The sequence below is a fragment of the Thalassophryne amazonica genome, chromosome 14 (assembly GCF_902500255.1).
Source record: "Thalassophryne amazonica chromosome 14, fThaAma1.1, whole genome shotgun sequence".
Lineage (NCBI taxonomy): Eukaryota > Metazoa > Chordata > Actinopteri > Batrachoidiformes > Batrachoididae > Thalassophryne > Thalassophryne amazonica.
This window is the reverse complement of record NC_047116.1, coordinates 94415244-94439378: the sequence shown is the minus strand read 5'-3', so window position 1 is coordinate 94439378 and position 24135 is coordinate 94415244. Positions and strand designations below refer to the sequence as shown.

The window sequence follows — 24135 nt, the reverse complement described above, 5'->3', positions numbered from 1 at the left end:
GACGTGACTAAATATATATGCTGGTTGGCAGGCCTCATTTAAGGGGAGGACAGCTGTAGGTTTAAGCCAGGTTTCACATAACCCAATCATATCTAAGTGATGATCAATAATTAAATCATTAATCAACAATGATTTTGAGGACAGTGATCTTATGTTAATGAGACCCAGTCTAAGGACCTCAGTGGGGTTGACAGTTGAGCTGTTTGGGTTTAGGGGTGGTTCCAGAGTGGCATATATAAGATGCCTAGAAGTAGGTTTAGGTTTGAGACATTCCACACGCATTGTAGGTAGCAGACATGAAATCGTTGATATTGCTGGAACAACCATTGGGCCATCCTCAATTTCAACATGATCCAATATAGTAATGGGTATTAAGTTTGCAAAGCATATCCCTCTATGATTTTTATGGACACGTCTACGGGAGCAAGCCACAGTCTCAACTTGTTGAAATTCCTTCCCTGGCAGATAAACTGCACTATCACCATAGTGGATTTTCTGCACTAATTTCCCCGCTAAGCTAATGGATTCCACATCCACATTTGTCATAAGCCTTGCAGGGTCTCTAATCACCTGCTCCGTGGCCTGCTGTAGATTCCTAATGTTACCCTCCCTGTAGAGCCCTGTCTATGTTTGCAGACAAGATGGCGGCGCCTTCCCCAGTAGGGTGGAGGCCGTCCGGCATCAGCAGGCCACGGCGGCCCCAGAACGAAGGCCAGTTATCAATAAAGCTAAAGCCTTGCTGTCTACAAAACTGCACCAGCCACCTATTTAATGATGTCAGCCTGCTAAACGCCTCATCAGTACCCCGGGATCGATGCCGACACATCTTTCTGGCAAGGTCACAAGTCCTCTCTATGTCCATTTTTGTGACCTCTGAGTGCTTCATCCTGATATCATTGGTGCCAATGTGAATAACTATGTGACTATATCTCATGTCCTGTTCCTTCGTCTGTCTTCCCTTCTGCAGCGTCAGCACCCTAAGATGAGATGCAATGTCGGGAGCTCTGGCCCCAGGAATACATTTAACGTCAGCCGGCATCTGTAACCTGACTTTGTGGGTGATAGAATCCCCTATCACTAAAGTCCAGTGTTTCGGCCTGGAGACAGGAGTGGAAGTCACGCGTGGACTCAGAGAATTCACATCTGGCAAATCCAAGGGGGAGAACCAATTCACAGTTCGCACTGGCGAGTGTGATCGGGGTGCCACAACCGGGCATCATTACGGGGCTTCCTCCACCTAGCTACAGTCCGAAAGCCGTCCTCCACAGCCGGCATTTCTAAGCTGATGCTAATGGGCTCGCTGGCCAGCCCAACACTAACCGCATCTGGAGTGCCCGTAACATCTAACTCCAGTGCGCTAAGAAGCTGCTCTAACTTACGGACACGGCTCTCTAAGAGAGCCACCCTATCTTCCAACATCACGCAGGTTTTACAGAGGGTGCAAAGTAGAATTAGTAGTGTACTTTGTGCACTAAGAAGTTAAAAAAATAATGGATAAGCTAACCACTCTTAAGGCTCACACAGAAAATGCTCCCACACATCAGCGCGGCCATACATTGGACCTAGTTATCTCCTACGGTCTCCCATTGTCTGTCTCTGAAATATGTGACACCTGTATCTCTGACCATTTCCCCATTATATTTAATTTCACTGCCTGTCCCCCAGCAACTAAAACACTTGCCCCTGCCTGTGGCCGCCGTACCATCACTTCAGACACAGTTAAAAAATTCATTGCAGCCTTTGTGAACTCCAATATACATGTTGAACCAACTTCCCAATCCCCGGACGAATTCCTTGCCTCATTCTATTCCACCTGTTCTGGAATTCTGGACACCATTGCGCCTGTCAAATTTAAATCCACCAAACCTACACCAGACCACCCGGGCTCTGCGGAGGCGTTGTAGGCAGGCTGAACGCAGGTGGAAAAAAGACAGACTGCATGTATCACTGGAGATGCTTAGGGACTCCTTCTCTGATTACCAACATGCAGTAAAGGAGGCAAAGTGCAAATATCTTTCCAACATAATCTCTACCAGCTGCAACCGTCTCTGTGCATTATTCAATACAATTCAATCAGTCGTAAATCCTACAGATAAAAATTTCAATAATGCAACCACGTCAACTTGTGAAGACTTTCCTCAATTCTTCGTGGACAAAGTGGCGTCTCTCAGACAAAGTATAAAACCAAACCACCATATCCCTACTTTGTCAAGCTCACCTCCCTCTGTTGTCTCCAGTTCCAGTGTCCTCAAAGAGTTTGTGCCAGTGTCTCTCTCTCAGCTCTCGGAGGTTGTTCAGAAGTTGAGACCTACCACCTGTCCCCTGGACATAATTCCACCAAAGATGCTGAAACAAATTTTTGACACAGTAGGACCAAGGCTTCTTTTATTTTTCAACAACTGCCCAAGATCTGGGACTGTTCCGGCTGTTTTCAAACAGGCTGTGGTCAGACCGCTGCTTAAAAAACCAAACCTTGATCCAGGAGTACTGTCAAACTTCAGACCAGTGTCCCACTTGGCTTTTCTCTCCAAAATTCTAGAGAAGCTTGTTTTTAATCAGTTGCTGTCTTTTCTGGACCAGAATCAGATTTTTGATAAATTTCAGTCAGGTTTTCGTACACGCCACAGTACTGAGTCCGCACTGTTGAGAGTCCAAAATGACATCCTGTTGTCCCTGGACTCAAAGAGACCTGTACTGTTGGTAATGCTTGATCTCACTGCAGCATTCGATACAGTGGACCACTCCATCTTCCTGAACCGTCTAGCCCAGCAGGTGGGCTTTCAGGGTCCCGTGCTGCAGTGGTTCAAGTCCTATTTAACGGACAGGCACTTCTCTGTTTTCATCAATGGCCACTCCTCTTCTACAGCCCGACTGTCTTCTGGTGTCCCACAAGGCTCCATTTTGGGCCCAGTTCTGTTCTCTCTTTACATGCTGCCTCTGGGTTTAATCATCTCTAGCCATAATGTGTCTTTTCATATGTACGCCGATGATCTTCAAATCTATCTACCAGTCTCACCAGATTCTCCAGATGCATTTCAGATCATCAACACCTGTATGGATGACATCAAGCACTGGCTCACACAGAATTTCCTGAGTCTAAATGAATCCAAAACGGAATTCTGTCTATTTGGCACCACAAGCCCACTTGCCGCTGTCTCAAACGGTCACTCACTTCCTCACCATAACACCGTAATCAGAAACTTGGGAGTTCACTTGGACACTGGCCTAAATCTCCATAAACAAATTGACTCTGTTGTTAAGACAAGCTTCTTTCAGCTCTGCATTCTCACAAGAGTGAAACCCTTCCTCAGTTGTTGTGACCTGGAGAAAGCAATCCACGCATTCATCAGCTCACGCTTGGACTACTGCAATGCTTTGTACATTGGACTCAGTCAAACATCTTTACACAGATAACAACTGGTACAGAATGATGCTGCCCGGCTCCTCACAAATTCTCGTAAACATCACCATATCACAGCTGTTCTGCGCTCTCTCCACTGGCTGCCAGTGCAATACAGGATCCAATACAAACTTCTCCTGTTTGTTTTAAGGCTTCCAACGGAGGTGTTATTCCTGTGGCGGGCGCGCAGCGCCGGCTGCAAGCCGACGCGCCAATCCGTCCGCACGTCTTTCATTAAAAAAAATCTCCTTTAACAGTGGAATATCTGGATAAACTGCTGATTCCGACCTCTTCTGAAAGTTCTCTGTTCTCTCACAACGTCCTGGGTCAACAGAGGCTTAAATTTGGAGGTTTTCAGCTTGAAACAGGATGACGACGTCGCCTCGGAGCGCTGCGCGACGTCCCGCTCCGTGGGAAGTCCTTACAGCGATAGAAACAATCCAAAATCTCTCATCAGCCGTTAAAATTTTCACAGAAAACCAGCTTAATTTCTCGAATGGTGTCCACTCGGATGTGCCTCACAGTTTTTGAAAAAATTTTGACCAAGCACAGCACCAGTCTCTCAGCAACTTCTCAGACAAAGAGATTCCGACGAGGGGGCTGGACCACTCTTTCCACAAGGCGTGCTCACAGGCGAATGACATCACCGACAGGCGTGAAAAAACTCTCGCATGCACACGAGGGTTCAAGCTTGGCTGATGTAATCACACGTGATTCAAATCCATATGGTTTTTTAAAAAAATAATAAGGTTGGATACTTTTCTCACAGACCTCGTACAACCGTGAGAAGATCAGAGTGGCGTCACAGCAACAAAAAATAGTGTTGTGTGAGTTGTTTGTTCCAGCTGACTGATCTTTTTTGAGGCACTGCTGATGACCTCTTTGATGATGGCTGTCCACCTGGAGGTCGCCTGCCTGGATGCGTGGTATTTGGACTGAAGTTGCCAGATGTGGTTGGTTGTTCTCATGATGAACTGTGGGTCACTCTGCCTGCTGGACTCTATCTTGGTGACTTTCTAAAGCAACATTTATCTTTGTTTGCATGTTTGACAATTCTTTTGTTATTTTGAGTATGGCCAAACAGTTTGTCACTGGCGCTATATAAATGAACTGAAATTGAATATTTTAAAAGCAAATCATGTAAACTATAACGGTAATATAATATTTTTTTAGAATTAGTTTATTTGTAGGATGACTGCTGTCCATGTAAACATAGTCAGTGACTCTGAGAGCAGATTGTACGACTCCACCAAATTTTACTGTAAAATTAAGTTCTCTGAACAAACACTTGTGATGTGACTTGGCCTGATGTCTGCACTTTAATGTGCACTTTAATCCGCACAAACACTTTTTAATTCATCTCTTGTGTTTTCATACAGTACTGCATGTGTTTTTACTTTCTGCGCAGGAACACTGACAAACCTGTTTGTCCAACACAGTTAACCAACCTGATACTATCAGTCAACAAAACCTGTCCTCCTACCCCCCTGAAGAATGACAATATACCCATCGCAGGTGTTTCCACTCCTGCCCTTTTGTTTAAAGATGTGAATGCCTGACAGTATTTACTAACCATGACAACGACAGGCGTGTGGCAAATGTTTTAAACTGTACAACAACCTGCAGGCTGACTGAGCCGTCACTCTACATCACACGAATGAATAGAACCTGTTTATTAACTAAAGATGGGCGGCAGTCTGAAATAATGTTTTGATCCATGACAAGGATGTGCAGTTACATAGACCTGAGTGACTCTATAAAATCTTAAGTGATTTTAAACTGTCGTACCCGACTCCTGCTGTAGTCCGAGTCTTCAGCACAGATTTCCAAAGCAACACAAGAGATTTAACTCTTGAATGTTGTGCCTAATGTAGAGAAAAATCTGTGGTGTTTTGCAAAAAAGTGTGACAGAACTGAACACTGAGTACAGAGCAGAAACTGTACTTGCAGTTTTGCAGAATTTGGTATATTTAAATGCGTACTGTTGGATTAGAGGTGGCTGAAGATAGAGAATTAACTGCTGGAAAACACACAACTGAAACAGGGCATCATGGGGTGTTGGTGTAATCCAGTGGTTCCCAAAGTGGAGGGGGGGGCACCCTTTCATTTTCAGTTTTTTTTTTTTTCATTTATATAGCGCCAAATCACAACAGAGTTGGCCCTTTATTGGAGGGTGGGGGGAGCAGCAGCGCAAGTATTGCTATTTGCAGTCAACTGTTTATTTGCAACTAACCAAATTCAGTTGCTTTGACACACGAGATTGGTTAGTTGCAAATAAACAGTTTGTTACTGTACTGTGGGATTTTTATGTGTACTTCAGCTGCATTGCTTCTTATGAGCCACCAAGTAACTGACACAGTTACAATATTTATTTATATTTAGTGAAAAATTATAATGTATAATATTTGTATGTTAATCAGGGGTGGTGGCCAAGTGGTTAATGTGCTTGGTTTCAGTTCAGAAGGCTCCAGGTTGAAATCCCACCCCTGCCACATTTCTCCATATAATGTGGAGTTGCGTCAGGAAAGGCATGCATCCGGCGTAAAACCTGTGCCAATTCAACATGTAGATCCACCTTAGATTTGCTGTGGCGACCCTGAGTGCAAACAAGGGAGCAGCCGAAAGGGACTGACTTACTAATATTTGTATCTTAAATAACTAATATTTTATAGTTCTACAGTTTTGTATGTGAGTTCTGGCTTTTTTTTTTTTTTTAACATCTTTTAAGCTGCAAAGCACCAGCTGTATTTGGCAACACAGATGATCATGCTTGATCACTGAGCACTGATAGTAGAACATGGACAAGTTTGTAAGAAATAAAATTTAAAAAATAAATAAGCTTTTAAGAGGTGATTTGTCATTATTTTGTTTCATTCAAAAAGAAGTTGTAGTTTTGTAAAACTTATAATGTTTCAGTGGAGTCTGTAAGTAAAAGATGGCTGGGGGGGTACGGGGCTGCAGAAAAAGTTTGGGAACCACTGGTGTAACTGAACAATAAGTGGAGTGCGCAATGCATCTGCGCATGCGTGAGTCAAACAGGGGCAAAAATCCCAGCTACCACACCCACACTGCTCCCACTGAATACAGTAGCATTAACAGACTGTAAAAGTTAAGGCTTTTACAGGGATTGTTTCAAAGGCTTTAAGCCTTAAGCGACGCATACAATAATGACAGGGGCGCATTGTGCTGTTTTCAAATGCTCAAACGGAATTTATAGGCTTGAAAGTTGGCTGAAAACACACGATTGCAAACCTCCGCCAAGTCCACACAAAATGGAAAGAAGAAGAAATGTGGTCGTAAACCTCCGTTCATTCTACACAATGTCGTCACAGAAAAGAAAGATCCAGACGGACGTAAAAGACGGACTAAAATTGTAAGTTTCTTGCACACATTTATTTTGTCAATATCCTGAAACTGTGCCGCCGTTTTTGTGCATCGGCTTATGACTGTAATGTCGCACCATGAATGACGTGGCGCGTAATATTGTAAAATTGACATGTTCTATAAACAAACTGCATGCATGCACATATCATTGTATGTCTGTCAACTTATGAAAACAAACTGACACCAAGGAGGTTATATATGAGACTCACCGTCATTGCCGTCATTATAAAGCCGGCGGAGTAGTGATTTCTCATCCCTGCTTAGCAAATATTCTGCAATATCCACAGTTTCAATCTCTGGACTTCGTCTAACCATCCGTCAGTTGCCTTCAAGGGGTCAGAAATTTGTTTGTCTCCAACTATCAACAAGGACTGGTCATTTTCGACAGTGGCTCTCTCTTCTGCACTAACAGTAGTTTCTGTAACAATGCAGCACATGCAAGTACAACCAGCTCTTCTTTCCGCTTCTGTCCACTGCCATACGTAGTCCTGGTTGTAACAGGCAATCCGCGGAGCTTACAAAAACACTTTAAATCATCAACGTTCCAGCGGTTGAAATGATCCAAAACCAGTGTTGCCACAGTTACTTTGAAAAAGTAATCCAATTACTGATTACTGATTACTCCTTGAAAAAGTAACTTAGTTACTTTACTGATTACTCAGTTGGAAAAGTAACTAAGTTAGATTACTAGTTACTTTTTTAGTTACTTTCCCAGCTGTCGACAACAACCCTCTGCCACCTCAACATGACAATGATACCTGTTTTGCCAAAACTCACTTTACAGTCACCCTTGCTTGACTTCAATGAAAATAAATACTTGTTTTATAAAAAGTAAAATAAAGACCTCTTTCTTGACCTCATATTTAACTGTTGACATCACTGTAACAGTAAAACTTGAAATTTCTAACCTACATTGTTTATAAATGTAACTATTAAATTTTTTCTAACATTTAAATTCTCTCTAAACATTTTACTTGTTGAAATTATTATTTTAAGTAGTAGTAGTAGTAGTAGTAGTAGTTGTAGTAAAAAAAAAAACGGCTTCAAAACTGGACCTTTAATCTAGGGGTGTTGTGGGGGGGCACATCCCTGCCCCATGCCCCCATTCCATCTGGATTCGCCCCTGCCTTGGCGTTTGGGCACAAAGAATGGATAACATTTATTTACGCAGGAAACATGACCAGATTTACAGGTAAGAAAGTTTTATTGTGTTTTCACATCATGTGGTCCTCAGAAAGAGAGTTTAGGTGTATTTGAGTGGAAAATAGTGTTAGTCGTTGACGTGCCTGACGCGTGGCGGAGGACCAGCTATTTTTAGCAGCAGATACGGAGGCTCAGAGAAAAAAAAAGAAAGCATAAAAATGTCTTCGTAAAGCTCGGTGCATTTGTGCTGTTGTCACTGCTTTAAGAGGTGAGGACAAGTTGTAGCTGCTGTCCGGGAGCTGCTGCAAAAAACCGTGGATGAAAAGCTCGCAGCTCACTTAAAGTGGGCAGTTCAGTCCTCCTGCCCACGGACCACGTTTAATGCTGCTATCGACCCATAATGCAAAAATAATAGTAACGCACAGTGATTTGGAGAAGTAACTTTAATCTGATTACTGATTTGGAAAGATTAACGCGTTAGATTACTCGTTACTAAAAAAAGTGGTCAGATGAGAGTAACGCGTTACTGTTACCGGCATCACTGTCCAAAACACAGCACTCCTCACTGCTTTCCGCTGCCATAGCTTGTGGGTTGGTAGTCGAACAATTTAGCCTACCCATAATGCACCGCGCTGCCTGAGATGCGCACTTCGCTTATTAAGGAACGGGTTAAAGGTCAGGTTTATGGGATCAGCAATGATGAGTGAGGATAAATCATGGGCATTGAAGGGAGTGCAGACAAGGAAGTTGGATGTGACAGGAAGAAAAATGCAGATACGGGTGCGTTGAGTTACAAAACTGGAAAGAAAAGTAGATGAATTACAGAAAAATTATAACTATTTTGGTAAAAGAGTGATCAGAATGGAAGTCCACACTTTGAGGAGGAGGTGGGACACCAGGCTGTGCGTGGAAAGTCCATCAGATACATCCAGTCCATATCAACATGAAGGTGAAGAGGCATTTGACCACACGTGACGATACTGCTGAGGCAACAGAAATGCCAGAATTGAACTTTTTTTAAAAAAACGCACTTGATTATGGGCAGTAATTTGCAGATGACTTGTCTGTGACAATGGGATATATAATCTATATGCTGAGAGCAAAACTAGACAGAATCCAGATCCAGTTTCCATTGGGCAATCACTTGATTTAAATTGTCTGCTTTCACATTTTCCATCCAGAATGAGATGTGGACAAGGCGTGGGAGGTAAGAAAATACCAGCTTTCTTATCTCCTCACAGTCATGACTCTGAATAACGACCAGTTTGAAAGCATTCCGGGCGTGGCGTGCAAAGCAGCGTATTATCAGCCTGCATGTCCCGACTGAAAACTTCTGCATTTTACCTGTGCACACATGCAGTAATTCAAATACACACAGTTACATGTTCACATAAAAGAAGACACTCCTTAATCTAGGGTGAGACTTTTGGAACCGAGCACATTCCTTCCAGACACACACCTTATTGTCAGCCAGATGCCAAACGTTCACAGCTATTTCCACACTGCAACAACAACAAAGGTCACTGAGCTAAAAGTGAAGTCACGTACTGAGCCTGAGCTTCAAAGCAGCGCACAACGACAGCACTGTTATGTGTCGACGCGGGTTGAGGAGCGGACCTGCGTCTGACAGAACCCAGCGCTAAAACAACCAGAAAGCGGTTCCAATAACAAAACAATTTATTTTCCCCCTTTGGTGCATAACAAAGTGTACAAACAAAAACTGCGTCGGTCTGGCGGAGTGAAGGACGGCACGCTCTCCAGCGCCCAAAAGGATCGAAGCCCGGCGCTTCTGGACCCACGTTCACCGCCAAACACCCCCCAGGTGGACACGACAAACCGACTCTGCGAAGGATAGAAAAGGTGAGGTAAGTCAGCAGCTATAACTAATATCCTTCAAAAGGCACACACTATCAGCAACACATTCAGGTCCGAATTCAAGCTTTATGTAAATGAGCAGCTTCTCACAACAGGTGGAGGATCATCAGTCCGCATGCCACGGCAGTGAGAAGCGAGCTGCACAACTCTCATCAAAGTTCAAATATACTGCGTAACAAAATACCAAGTTACTGTTAACAATTATTCAGATAATCAATCACCTCTGATGTGTGCTGACAGCATGTGTCCCTCACCCTTCCTCCTTCACAGGCACGATGTGTCAAACCCAGGCGCAGTCCTCAGCGTCTCACAAACGAACATCACAAGGTCGAGTTCCCGGCCATTCTGCTTGAATCACACATGACTTAAATGCAGAACGCCATCTCATTATCTGCTTCAGCTGAAAGTCTTTAAGGTTGCACGTGAGCACCATCCACAGGTGCTGCACATCATGTTGATGAGGGTGAAGGACTCTTCTGCCAGCACCTTCTCCACAGACAATAAATCAGTTTGCATACCACCTGGAGAGCAAAGAAAAGAAAAGAACACCAAAATGTCCAGCCACACCCCCCCAACACACAACAAGCACGGTGGCTTAGTGGTTAGCACTGCTGCCTCACAGCAAGAAGGTCATGGGATCGATTCCCATCTGTGGCCTTTCTGACTGGAGTTTGCATGATCTTGAGAGTCAAGATTGGACCCCAGGATGCAGGCAGCCAGACAACAGAGGTTAGGTGCAAAGAATATGGTGTTTCTTGATCCAAATGTGGGACTGAAAATACAGACGTATTCCAGACATCCCAGGTGACAAAATCCAAAAATACTACAAAAGGCTTTGTGAACAAATAAAAAACAACTGTCAAAAGTGACGGCATGAAGAACACTGAGGACAAACTGGTGCGGACAGACAGACACCGGGAGATGAACATACGAGATCACAGAGAGTCAAAGATAATCAACCTGTCTGTCAGACATACTCATAATTAAACTGGAAATGAAATGCCATATGTGGTTATCAAAGCTACAAATTCCTCAGGGTGCTGTTTAACATGTGAACATTGTGATTCATGGTGTTATGTCAGAACATTTCTTCTCCAAACGTGCTCCTGTTTGTGCTGAGTTCAAACTTACAATGACAACTGCACAAAGTACATTTAACAAACACGAGAGACCCACAAACAAAGACGGTTTATTCTCCATTCACATAAAACGTTAGAGTCACAGAGCGCAGCGGGATGTGAGGGAACAGAGACGTGTATGATTCAATTTTAGACATTTTCTTAGTACAGTTCTTTCAAACAGAGCTGTTTAAGTGCACATGTCAGGCAGAAGCAGCAGCTCTGACAAATGAGCTGTGACCCAAGAAAGTCATTCCAAGAATGTTACTTTATCTGTTGGATGAAACATGAAAACACCTCTGAAATCCAAGTACGCGCACATGAACCTGATTACAGTTAAAACTGCTGATTGTCTGAATTCATGATGATGATTCTCAGATTTTAGTTACAATTAAATCAGTCTAAAAACAGGACATTGGCCTTGCTGTTCCTTTAACAACACACTCACCAGCCACTTTATTAGGTACACCTTGCTAGTACTGACCCACTTTGGCCTTCAGATGTTGGTCCATATTGACATGATGACATCATGCAGTTGCCCATTCAACCAGTCTGTCCATTCTCTCTCCTCTGACATCCGCAAGACATTTTCATCCACACAACTGCCGCTCACAGGATATCTTCTGTTTTTTGGACCATTCTCTGTAAACCCTGGAGATGTTTGTGCCTGAAAATCCCAGTAGATCAGCAGTTTCTGAAACACTCAGACCAGCACATCTTGTACCAATGACCACATCACATTCAAAGTAATTTAAATCTCCTTTCTTCTGATGCTTGATGTGAAATTAAGTAAGTCATCTTCACCACGTGCAGAGGCCTAAATGCATTGAGTTGCTGCCATGTGATTGGCTGATTTGCTGTTTGTGTTAACAAGCAATTGAAGAGGTGTGCCTAATAAAGTGGCCGGTGAGTGGATAGTTTGTTTTGTCCTACTGTCTAATGAACTTTGACCTTTTAAAGGTCATCACACCTTTACCTTCCCAGCCAAAGGGTTGAGAGGATAAAGTGATGAGAATCGTCCCAGCGTCCACACAGGGAAGACGTTTCTGTAGGAGGTGTAGCTGATGGCACAGCTCTTGTTGAACACACCAGCAATGTTCTCCTGAAGAGGGAAAAAGATCTCGTCACACATCAAAGCTCATGCGGTCATGAAGCCAACTTGGTAACTTATTAATGGCAATAATGACTCATTAAACTAAATATTTTGTACGTCAGTAAATGGTAGGACAGAGACGCACCGCTGGCCAGTCTCCGTTGGGCAGCTGTTTGTCAATCAGCAGCTGTATTCCTCTCTCAATGATCTGTGTGTCAGGATACCTGCTCACACACACACACACACACACACACAAAATTAAATCATCACCTCTAAGCTCACAAACGTCACTACAATTCCTCTTTTTTTTTTTTTACAAGTTTAATATGTGTTGGAAGCAACAATACGCCACTTTTTCTTTTGAACAATTATGACTTTGCTGACCCAAATACAAGATGAGGATTGGACCACACAATAATTTCAGATTGCCCATTTACATATCAAACAGCAGCGGGTGGCATTAAAAAAAAAAAAAAATCCTTGAAAGCACATGTGCACTACATTTTATTAACACCCACCCACAGCAGCCAGGAACTGGCAACAGTTCTTCTGTGAGATACAGTTTACATTCATGGTGCATTTTGATGCCACAATATCACTTACCTGCACAACTTTAACAAGATCACCGCAAGAAACAGAAGAAAACAGTCACAAACAACACAATAAATCTTAAATTACCTACGGACTTCCCATGAGCCGTTGCGCTATTATGCATCCCTGCATCAGACTGAATGCCTCCCCTGATTACTGGTACTGGTACAATGCAGCTGTTTTCTCAAGCAATTTTATTTTACATGAACCCGTATTATTTTTGTTACTCAAACTACATGAGGAGAGATTTTATGTTAATAACGAGAGCAGCAGAATCCCACCACGCCATGCATAGTTTACTTCCTCCTTGATCGACCTCAGAAAACAGTGTCAAGCAGCGTCTCCCGTAGAGTTCAAGCACATTACATAATTCCCAAGCAACCAGGGACAGCTGGGGCGGGAGGACGCTATTCTATTTGTATTTTAGTTGTTTTTTTATTATCTCTTAACAGCTCCATAGTTATTTTCCTCCTTTCTTGGGAATCTCTGAGGAGTTTTTAGGGATTTACCTGGATGTGCCGAATGTCTTCTCTGTGTCAGCCTGATCTGGTCGGATCTCAGAAGCTAAGCAGTGCAGGATCTGGTTAGTACTTGGATGGGAGACCTCTTCGGAACACCAGCGGCTGTGTGTGTTTCTCCAGGAAAACTGGAGTTGTGTCAGGAAGGGCATCCAGTGTAAAACTTATGCCAAATACCAATGCGGATGTGGCTGTTTCCGCTGTGGCGACCCTGACCAAAATGGGAGCAGCCAAATGGACGACAACAACAACCTGGATGTGCTGAACATTTTGGCTGTGAAGAGCTGACAGACTGAACTGACCTGAAGTACCAAGCTACACCAGTTTTCACTGTTATTGCAAAACTGTTTATGGTACTACTGCTTTATGCAATCAAGTGTTTTTTTTTTTCTTTTTTGATGCACTTTTATTAGCATTATTGTCACAATAATGCTAATAAAATAATGTTATACCCAAATTATCAATATTTCATCTTATAATCAGGGCTGTCTTATACTCAGGCCAGCACAGTATTACTCTGAAAGAGTAAATCTGTCCACTGTTTAACATATTGGTGAATCAACTTTACCTGACAGCCATGAGGCCCAGTAAGGCCCAGCAGGTGTTGTGGATCTGCGGGGAGCTGCTCTGCACGTACTGCCGCTGCTCACATGACTCAAAGTCCTCCCCCCAGCCGCCGTCGTACACCTGATGCTCCAGGAGAAACTGACACGCCTTCTGAACTTCGACACACACGTGACTGGAAGTGAACACCACAACAGCAGACACACGTGATGCTGCTGTATTCTAATCAAGGAGAAGAAAATAAAACAACCAAACCTACTACCAAGACTAAAGTTTGTTTTGTAGGAAATTCCAACAAACATCTGCTGACATTGTTTGATTTTATATGATTTTCACAAAACACGATGAGAATGTTGGAGTGGGGAATGTTAGCTGTCATGGAAACAGCAACATTCTGGAGGACCTCCACAAACAAGGTGTGGAGGCAATGTAATCTTTGATTTAAATTTTAAGTTTTTCATGCGAGAAGGCATGTAAGCATAATCAGTTTTAAAAACAGTTTTAAAAAAATCCAACTACCTCCCCTTGAAGAATTTGGAGCCTTACCCCTCCTTGTAAATGTGACCCATGCAGGCAAAAGCTTCGAGACCAAACCAAGTTCCATATGTGAAGCACACTCCCCATGACCTGATCATAAGTACAGAAGGATGATTTGAAATTAGAGAAACCTTGTTGAGAAGGTACTACATTTATTAAAGAGTAAAAAAGAGTAAAACTACAGTGAGGAAAATAAGTATTTGATCACCTACCAACCAGCAAGAATTCTGTCTCTCACAGACCTGTTAATTTTTCTTTAAGAAGCCCTCTTATTCTGCACTCTTTACCTGTATTAATTGCACCTGTTTGAACTTGTTACCTGTATAAAAGACACCTGTTCACACAATCAATCACACTCCAACCTGTCCACCATAGCCAAGACCAAAGAGCTGTCTAAGGACACCAGGGACAAAACTGTAGACCTGCACAAGGCTGGGATGGACTACAGGACAACAGGCAAGAAGCTTGGTAGAAGACAACAACTGTTATGATTATTTATTAGAAAGTGGAAGAAACACAAGATGACTGTCAATCTCCTTCGGTCTGGGATTCCATGGAAGATCTCACTTTGTGGCGTAAGGATGATTCTGAGAAAGCTCAGAACTACACAGGAGGACCTGGTCAATGACCTGAAGAGAGCTGGGACCACAGTCACAAAGATTACATTAGTAACACATGATGCTGTCATGGTTTAAAATCCTGCAGGGCAGCAAGGTCCCCCTGCTCAAGCCAGCACATGTCCAGGCCCGTTTGAAGTTCACCAGTGACCATCTGGATGATCCAGAGGAGGCATGGGAGAAGGTCATGTGGTCAGATGAGACCAGAATAGAGCTTTTTGGAATCAACTCCACTTACCATGTTTAGAGAATGAGAACAACCCCAAGAAAACCATCCCAACCGTGAAGCATGGGGGTGGAAACATCATACTCTGGAGGTGCTCTTCTGCAAAGGGGACAGGACGACCGCACCGTATTGAAGGGAGGATGGATGGGGTCATGTATTGTGAGATTTTGGCAAACAACTTCCTTCCCTCAGTAAGAGCATTGAAGATGGGTCATGGCTGGGTCTTCAGCATGACAATGACCCCAAGGTCCTGGTGTGGCCTTGTCAACCTCCAGACCTGAACTCAATAGAAAATCTTGGAGGGAGCTGAAACTCCAAACCTGAAAGATCTAGAGAAGATCTGTATGGAGGAGTGGACCAAAATCCCTGCTGCAGTGTGTGAAAACCTGGTCAAGAACTACAGGAAACGTTTGACCTCTGTAATTGCAAACAAAGTCTACTGTACCAAATATCAACATTGATTTTCACAGGTGTTCAAATACTTATTTACAGCAGTAACATACAAATAAATTATTTAAAAAATCATACATTGTGATTTCCGGATTTTTTTTTTTTTTTTTTTTTTAGTTTATGTCTCTCACAGTGGACATGCACCTAAGATGAAATTTCAGACCCCTCCATGATTTCTAAGTGGGAGAACTTGCAAAATTGCAGGGTGTTCAAATACTTAATTTCCTCACTGTATAAGCAGTAACTCACCCTTCCCAGGATCCATCTGTCCTCTGCACTCTCCTGCAGTACTCCAGACCTGCTCTTAGAGTGGACCTTAAAATAGCAAAAAAAACAAACAAAAAAACAAACTATAATTCATGAAAACTAACTCTTTGTGATTCACTGATAACATAATTTATGGTTCTGCATGGCCTTGACATTTATTTGGTCTAAAATGACTTTATTCTTGATTAACTTTAATTACTGCTGTAATAAGGTGACCTCTGAGCAGAGAACCACACGTGATCATGAGTACAAAGCATTTTATTTCTGGTCCAGGGACAAACAATGGTCAAAAACACAGAACAATCAATCGGTGTACCAGTCAAATCTGTGAAGGGTAAAACACGGAGGCAGAGCCGTTACACAGGGAGGTCAAAACACAGGAAGCATGCTAAAACAAAAAGTCAGGCAGAAAAGGTCGGAAGCTTGGCATATCACACGTGACATTCTGACAGAAGAGAGACAGAGAGAGGGGTTTACATACACAAGGGAGTAAACAGGACAATGAAGAACAGCTGAGGAAAAACACAGGAAACAAACTAAAGAAACATGGGAAGGGAATGTCAAAATAAAACAGGCGACATGGACAAAGCAGAAACCTGACACTCCATCATGAAAAACCAGCTTTGGCCTGAAACTATCTGAGTTAAATAGTTATGACTTTGAGTTTGCTATTTCAAGGTCATGCAAGATCAAATAATATAAGTGTTCATATATGATTTCATATTTGTCTGTAATATTAACCATCTTTAACCATTTCCTTGAAGTAGCATCAATTTCCCCCATACATGAGCACTGGGCCAACATCTGACCCAAGGTGATGCATGAACTCATATCAGAGTTTCACATTAACCACAGAAGTACGTCCAAAATCCTCCTGAAACTCTAATGAGTCTTATATCACATTTCTATTGGCTGAATGTTATGTGACTGGACTTTCATAATGTCTCTTCAACCCAGTGTTTCCAGTGTCCATGTCAAACATGTAAGATGATCATGAACTTTGGGTAATGACTGAAAGAACAAGGTTGCGGATACAATCAGTGGAAATGAGATTCCTTCGTTGGGTATCTGGGCTTACACTCAGGGACAGAGTGACAAACCCGAATATCTGCGATGGACCTGGATTACAGCCACTGGTTCTTCACACTGAAAGAAGCCAGTTGAGGTGGTTCAGGCACCTAGTGAGGATGCCCCCTGGTTGTCTAACTAGGGAGGTCTTCCAGGTACATCCAACTATGGCTCCGGGGAAGATCCAGGACTCGCTGAATGGATTATATCTTCCAGCTGGCTTGGGAACACCCCAGGATGACTTAAAGTGTGGGATCAGCTACTTGATCTACTGCCACTGCAAACCAGACAGTGTCAGAAAATGAATGAATAAATGTAAGATGCAACTGCTGGTCTCTCTACGTGCTCAATCTAGTTTTTAATTTGTACACAATTTTAGACACACATCAACCTGGTGGAAGAAAATGTTCCATTTATGTCAAAACACTGATGGTGGTTTTGTGTGGTTCAGTTTACATAGTTCAGTATTTGCAGGAACATATCAGTGCATGAGGACCTGATCTCCTCAGCGCGGTGTTCGGGGTGGACCTTCTGAAAGTGCCTCAGAGCCTGCATCACTGCTGACGTACACTCCACATATGTGTAGTCGATCATAATGTCGCCTGTGAGTGGAAACGAGAGCGGTATGAGAGGATGACTTCAATCAGACACTGTGATGCTGAAAAACACTATTTCACACAGTTATTCACAGGGAATCCTCCTGTTCTCCCACCAGGCAGATGACTAATTATTGTGACACATCCAAAGAGGAGCACCACGTTTTTCCGCTCGTGATGTTGAAAAGACGCAGAAATGTCATGTTTATACTGTATTTGGCTGCACATTTCCCTTTTTCACATCAGCATATTTCCATGTTGTGTAACTCAGGCGGAGCTGCAGTGGGATGCTGCCATTAATAAAACACTCGGGGCGTCATCTTCACACGCACGGACACAATCCTCTCATTAAATATCAACTTCAGTGTACTGACTCTATGCATGTTAGTTATGATGATATCAGCAAGTTCCATCGTCTCCACCACTCTAACAGCTTAAATTAAACACTTAAAATGAAAATGAAAGTTTTATACAATTTGACACTTTGGGGGTTTTTGTCATGAACATAACCAAATCAATATGGTTCCTGTCTTTGTTTTAGAACGACTGCCATCCAGCCAGTGGCTGTGGTTTGAAGTACATCTGATTCATTCTTGCAGTGTGGGTTTTATTAACATCACATTCTCACGTGTAACCGTGTGTGAGCTTGTACAGTAAATTTCCATTTGTTTATGCCTATTTTATCTAATTACAATTCCTAAAACATAGTTACTGATTAACACCACAGACCTGAAGAGAGAGTGCAGAGGTGAAACTCAGCGCTGCCTGTTCGGGTTTGTCAAAGTCAAATTTAAGTACATAGAACTTTTAAAGTAGCAGCTGTTGACAAAAAGAGCTCAAGTGAGTCATTAAATAAATACCATAAAACAGGTGAGAGGGAGAATTATTTGGGGCAGGATTTGTGGTTGGACTCCTGTCTGCTTCTAGCCGAAGATCAACCAAATAGCCTGTGTAAGATAATCTGAGAGACCCAGGGGTGGAAAAGGGTATCGGAGGTCTGAAATGTGGGATGGAGACAACTCACTAACAAACAGGACAGTCTTAGATTGGGAGCCACAAAAGACAACATTTTTATAACGTTTTTCCATATGGCAGATGTTCAAAGCGTTTTAAAAAGATGTCTCACATTCACTTCCCCTGCCATGGACAATACCTATTTTCACAGCTGGGTTGACTGAAACCATGTAGGTTAACTACCAGGGAGCATGGGTGGGATTTGAACACAGGATCTGGCATCATCGACTAAACTCACTTTGACGTTACTCGTTGCACAGAGCACTTAGTCGGTTAAAGTTTTGCATTAGCCAACGAAAGTTTTTAGTCTACTACAGAGGAGGCTAATTTTATTTTAGCTGACAGAACTTCAGTGTCTTGGCGGCTATCATGGACCACCACTTGATGGAGCAGGAAGGAAGCGGAGAGTTGCAGGACCGGAGATGTTTACAGACACCAAGGTTCAACAGCAGTACTGCTGCCATCTGCCTACAATCCTCTTCATCGTGGACATGACAGCTCCAGCCATCAACCACCAAACCAGAAGGAACAACACTGTGCCAGCCCTTCTTTAGGTTTTGATTGCGCTGACGTTTTACGCCTTTGGGACCTTTCAGCGGGTTATCGGTGACACTATCCATGTCTCCAATTCGACCGTGTGCCAAATTTGGCCATGACTGTAGCAGACAACTGACTCAGAAGTAAACAAAACTCTTACAGATTGGAGGCGTTTCTTGGCAACGGTACTCGCGAGGTCGCTTATGCCCATGAAAATCATTAACCAACATTAGATGGCTAAATTTGTAGATTAGCTGTCTATGTGTAAGGGAGATTAGATGGCTAATGTTGAGCGACTAATCTTAGTTGACTAAGTAAGTTTAGTAGACTAAAATATTAGGCTGCTTTATCAAACTGGGTCTATAGATCGGTCTATAGATTGGTAGGCCAGCTCCTTATCCACTGAGCTACCTGCTCACATAGAAAGCCAATGCAATGAAGACAAGACAGCAGACGTGCCCCAGTACCGCCTTTTTTATACCAGTAAGGAGCATGGCTGTGGCATTTTGAACAAGCTGAAGATGGGCCAGAGTCGCCGGTTGGTCCCATTGAACACGGCATTGTAATACTTGAGCCTTATGTACATACTGCACGTGTGTATAACTTCTGAAGTTTGTGTTTTATGAATCACATCAGTAACACTGAGATGCACACAACACACCCACAGTATGTCAGAGTGAACTACATTAAAAGCACATTTGTTTTTCTCAGCATCATAAATCCACTCACCAAACACCTCAGAGGGGTTCAGCAGTTCCAGAAGTTTCCCTCCTCTCTTAGTTTCATATGTGGCAAAACCGCCATCTGCGTTTCTCATACTGAGCAGCTGTAAGGAGAGGACAGAGACAAAAAAAAAACAAAAAAAAAAAAACCCAAAAAAGTTATAAAAACACAAATAAATCCTCTTTTAACAATGAAACAGGTCTCAGCCTCACTATATCTAAATTCTGGGTCTGTTAATGAAGCACAGGACTGCAGCTGGTGACCACTTTAGTAATCGTTCTGCTTCTCTGTTGATTTACTGCTGGTGAATTAATCGCCATCACATCCAGTCACAGTGGCCAAGAGGTTAAGGCGCTGGGCTCGAAATCCAATGGGGTTTCCCTGCACAGGTTAGAATCCTGTTTGTGATGAACAATTATCCTCAATTTTCCTGAGGGACCCTGCCCAAGGGATCAGTAAAGTTCTATCCATCCAATGCCTTAGGTGCCATTATCTCCAGCTGACTGATTCTGCTCTTCTCTCTGTGTCTGACGTGCTGTTGCCAGGATCCCAAACTTTCCCAAAGGCTGACGCCGGTTCCAGAGGACCAGACTAACCTGGAATTGGCATTTGACATACGCTATCAGAAGTATGCAAGGGCTAAAACTAGAGACTCTGCACCTGGATGGAACATATGTACAAAAATAACTGACTCTCTGCCTTTTTCTTAATCTTTTATAAAACCTTATAACTGTTAAAATGGCCTAAGCAGTGGGTCACTCCTCTGAGTTTGGTCTGCTTGAGGTTTCTTCCTCAGAAATGCTGGAGGGAGTTTTTTCTTAGTCCTGCTACCTGTGTGCTTGCTCATGGGGGCTGGTAAGGTTAGCTCTTACCTGTGTGAAACACCCTGAGGTAGTGTTGTGATATGGAGCCATGAAATAAATTGAATTGAATTTGGATTGCAAACCAATAGAATTTCAAATTCTCCCAATGAAGTGCAAACAGATGTTTCTATTATGCTTCTACTTATTTACTTATTTGATTCTCTGGATATTGAGAGAAACCTTCAGCAGCTTCATTGTACTTACACTACCACTCAAAAGTTTGGACACACAAATAAGACATTTTGGGTCTTAACTGGAAGCCACCCAGACAGACCACTGGTCCATCTGCACCTCCCAAGAGCAACCAATGATCTGCCTCAGTACTGAGATCCTCAGCACCGAGGCACCTGTATAATGGACCATGCTGAGGGAAGCTCACCACAAAGAGGAAGCGTGGCTTCACTAGCTGACGTTCCTTCACAATACAGGTAGTAAACCTCATCCAAAACCATTCATTGCTGTGGGTCACTGGTTACAACCCAAATCTCAAGTGAGAACTAGGACCCAAAAGACTTGGACAGTCATTCTTAAGATATAAGCATTGCCAAACACCTCTATCCAGTGACCTCAAGGTTCTCTTGACCTCCTACATTGAAGACAGGAATGTCACAATAATGATAAATCAATTAATTGCTCAGCAGGTTTGACACACTCACCCTATACAAATACACTTCTTATGAGTCCAGCAAGTCATCAAAAGTCTGTATCCGACCCAGACACTTCAACTCCTCACTTGTTTTCTGAAGTACAGCAGAGGGGTGCCCATTAATTCCACAAAGATCACCGCACCATGTGTAAAGTCATGGACAGTGAATCATTCCTTACTGACAAAAACAAAAACAAAACTGAAATCAGTGGATTCCATTACTGTACTTCAGCCACCATCCAGTCCATGCAAGCACTGAACAGAATAGGAGCCAGAGTTCATCTCTGATTTAATGCAGAATTCACTAGAAGGAATTTAAGATTCTCTGCCCCCATTCCACACAGCACTCACAGTGTCTATGATGTTCAGTTTTATGATGTCCCACAGAGCGGCCTGATCAACCAAATCAAACAATATGCCAAAATCAACATAGGCTACAGAGCTCGGACACATTAGACATCTGAGTTGAATGAATCCAGTCTGCTCAGGTTGTTGAGCATCAAGCAACTGACTCTGAACACAACTGACAATGATCCTAACAAGTCCTTTGCCCAGGAAGGGGACCGGTGTAATACCCCTGTAATTGTTGCAAAACAGGCAGTCATCCTTTCCATTGCAGAGAAGGTCAAAATGTCCCAACTTCTAGTCTGCTGGATTGATACCTGTCTCACAAATGGAGGCAATGACTGCTTACAATGCCACAAGAACAGGATCAGCCCCAAACCACAGATTCCTGCAGCTGAACCCACCTACCCAAACCCTGGTACCACAGATGTCCAACAGGCTTGTAATAGGAACAGACTTGAACTGATGACAGTGTTAATATTCTAGAGATGAAAGGGTACATTTCTGTCATAGACTTTACAACAGAAAAACCAGAATGACAAAAATTGAGAAGCTTTAAGTTTTAAAAAGTAAACACATTTGATTCATGAGTTCTCCAAAAACTCACCACATTAACAGCATTGTAGAGGCGTTGTTTGGGAATGTGCTGGCTGATGGATGGACAAAGCTCCTGCAGCATCATCACCGACTTCAGACCCTCCGCCGTGCAGTCAGCTACAATCCAACCACACTCACGGGTGCTGAAGGGGAACCCTCCCTGATAACAGTGTGCACAGGGGTGGTTGGACAACTGTCACACAAAATGTTGAGTCTTAGGCTTGTATCTCACCGATGGGCGGCTGGTGGAGAGGAGGCGGAGACGCAACATTGCGTGTAAACAAGCAATGTTGGAATCTCACTGAATTGGTCCTCCCAACACGTGCGCGCATGACGGCTGACTGTCTGCTGAATGCTGTCTGGAGTGGCAGCAAAAATGATGGCCACTTTGCAGGTGCAAGGATTTGAATACCACGTGGCACTCTCACGGATGTTGAGCACCACTGGTGTGGCTGAGATGACCACACATTTGTGCACACAGTGCTCAGGATGTTATATAGTTATTATGTAAAATTTCCTCGACTTTAGACAGAAAAAACACTGAATATTACAGTGCTGACTTACATTCTGACTTACAGAATGAACTCCACTGAGCCGCATCTCTCGAGTTCCACTGATGTCCTCACAGACACGCCTCGTTCCACACACCGGTGAAGTCCGCTGTCAATGCCACCGGCCGGCAGCATTAGACTGTGGTCCTCAGAAAAATAAATAAATAAAAAGAGAAACTACGGTTTGTGCACTCCTCTGTGGCCGGGCACGATATGTGTAGCACTTGATGTGTGTGTGTCCACTGTGCGTTCATAACCAGGCCATGGCTCTGCTGTGGCAGGACAGGACGCACAAGCAACATGATCCTTTGGAAGTGCTCCAATAAAAATAAAAAGAATGAAGCCAGAATGGTGAAATCGTGCATTCACCACAGCATGCACAGCATGGCGTGCACAGCAGGTATGCGCCGACCAGGAACATGAAACTTAAATCCACTTCTGTCTTCAGAAATATAAATAAATAAATAGAGGTAAACACAATGAAGCTGGTCCAAGCAGCTGATCTGTAGCTGGACAGGACGCGTCCAGCTTGCTCACATACGTGCATAGTAGGTGGGTGCAGGTCAGCTGCAGAGCGGGGTGGCTGAACCGCTACTAACCTTGTGCCGAACTGTGCAAATATCCTTGTGGATGCTGTTCGCAGGCTGTCACAGCCCAAGTGAGATACTAGCCTTAATAAAGTTGGACAAGAATAGTTGAGTCATACCTTGCTCATCTGTCTGTAGTATTTCTGGTAGTCAGGAGGATTCTCAGGTACCTGATCAAGTGTAAAAGCTCGTCACCCATCAGGAAACCATCATTAGACATAAATGTGTTACTTCTTTTCTAACGAAACTAACACATAATTATTCATTTCTTAAAGGTCGGTCATCACCAGGCCAGCACAAAGAAACATGTTTGTTCTCGACTGTAAAACCTGATAAGTTCATTAAACTCAGACGATTTGAGGAAATGGTCTGCCTCACACCAGTTAAGTTCAATTAACTAAATTTGAATATGGTCAAATAACTCAATTTATTTGTATTATATTAATTCATTTGACTTAATGAGGCAATAAGTTGAAGTGATTTGCATTTATTCATATGTATTCCTCAAATAACCTGATACTTAAATATTAAATTTATCTGATTTTAAGTAACACAATCTTAATGAAATGCTTCAGAGGGCTGGTGCATACTGCACATGCTCTGCACACCACAATATAAACTCACAATGACTATATATGACTTCATCATGTGACTTCTGTGTGACTTCATTATGAATTCAATCACAAATATTTTGCTGATCAATATATGTGTTAGATCAGGGGTTCTAATTCAGGTGTCTGTTAGGAGTTGATTGACTGTGCACCTGAATTAGCAAATCAGCATGGAGAGATGGAAAATGTGCAGGTTCAGGGGTCCTTGAGGACT

The 24135-nt window shown here is 43.0% G+C and overlaps 1 protein-coding gene across 2 annotated transcripts in view; it reads right to left on the bottom strand.

Moving 5' to 3' along the window:
* Positions 1-10537: 10537 nt before the first annotated feature.
* Positions 10538-24135, bottom strand: part of lss (lanosterol synthase (2,3-oxidosqualene-lanosterol cyclase)) — a 42458-nt gene continuing 28860 nt past the window's right edge. For both annotated transcript variants that reach the window (XM_034186864.1, XM_034186865.1), the window contains exons 14-22: positions 23430-23480; positions 22183-22332; positions 19728-19824; positions 17348-17453; positions 15766-15831; positions 14233-14313; positions 13691-13861; positions 12159-12237; positions 10538-12022 (exon numbers count right to left, since the gene is read on the bottom strand). In XM_034186864.1, coding sequence (XP_034042755.1) covers positions 11885-12022; positions 12159-12237; positions 13691-13861; positions 14233-14313; positions 15766-15831; positions 17348-17453; positions 19728-19824; positions 22183-22332; positions 23430-23480 — 939 coding nt within the window. In that variant the 3' untranslated portion in view covers positions 10538-11884. The remainder of the gene's footprint in view (positions 12023-12158; positions 12238-13690; positions 13862-14232; positions 14314-15765; positions 15832-17347; positions 17454-19727; positions 19825-22182; positions 22333-23429; positions 23481-24135) is intronic.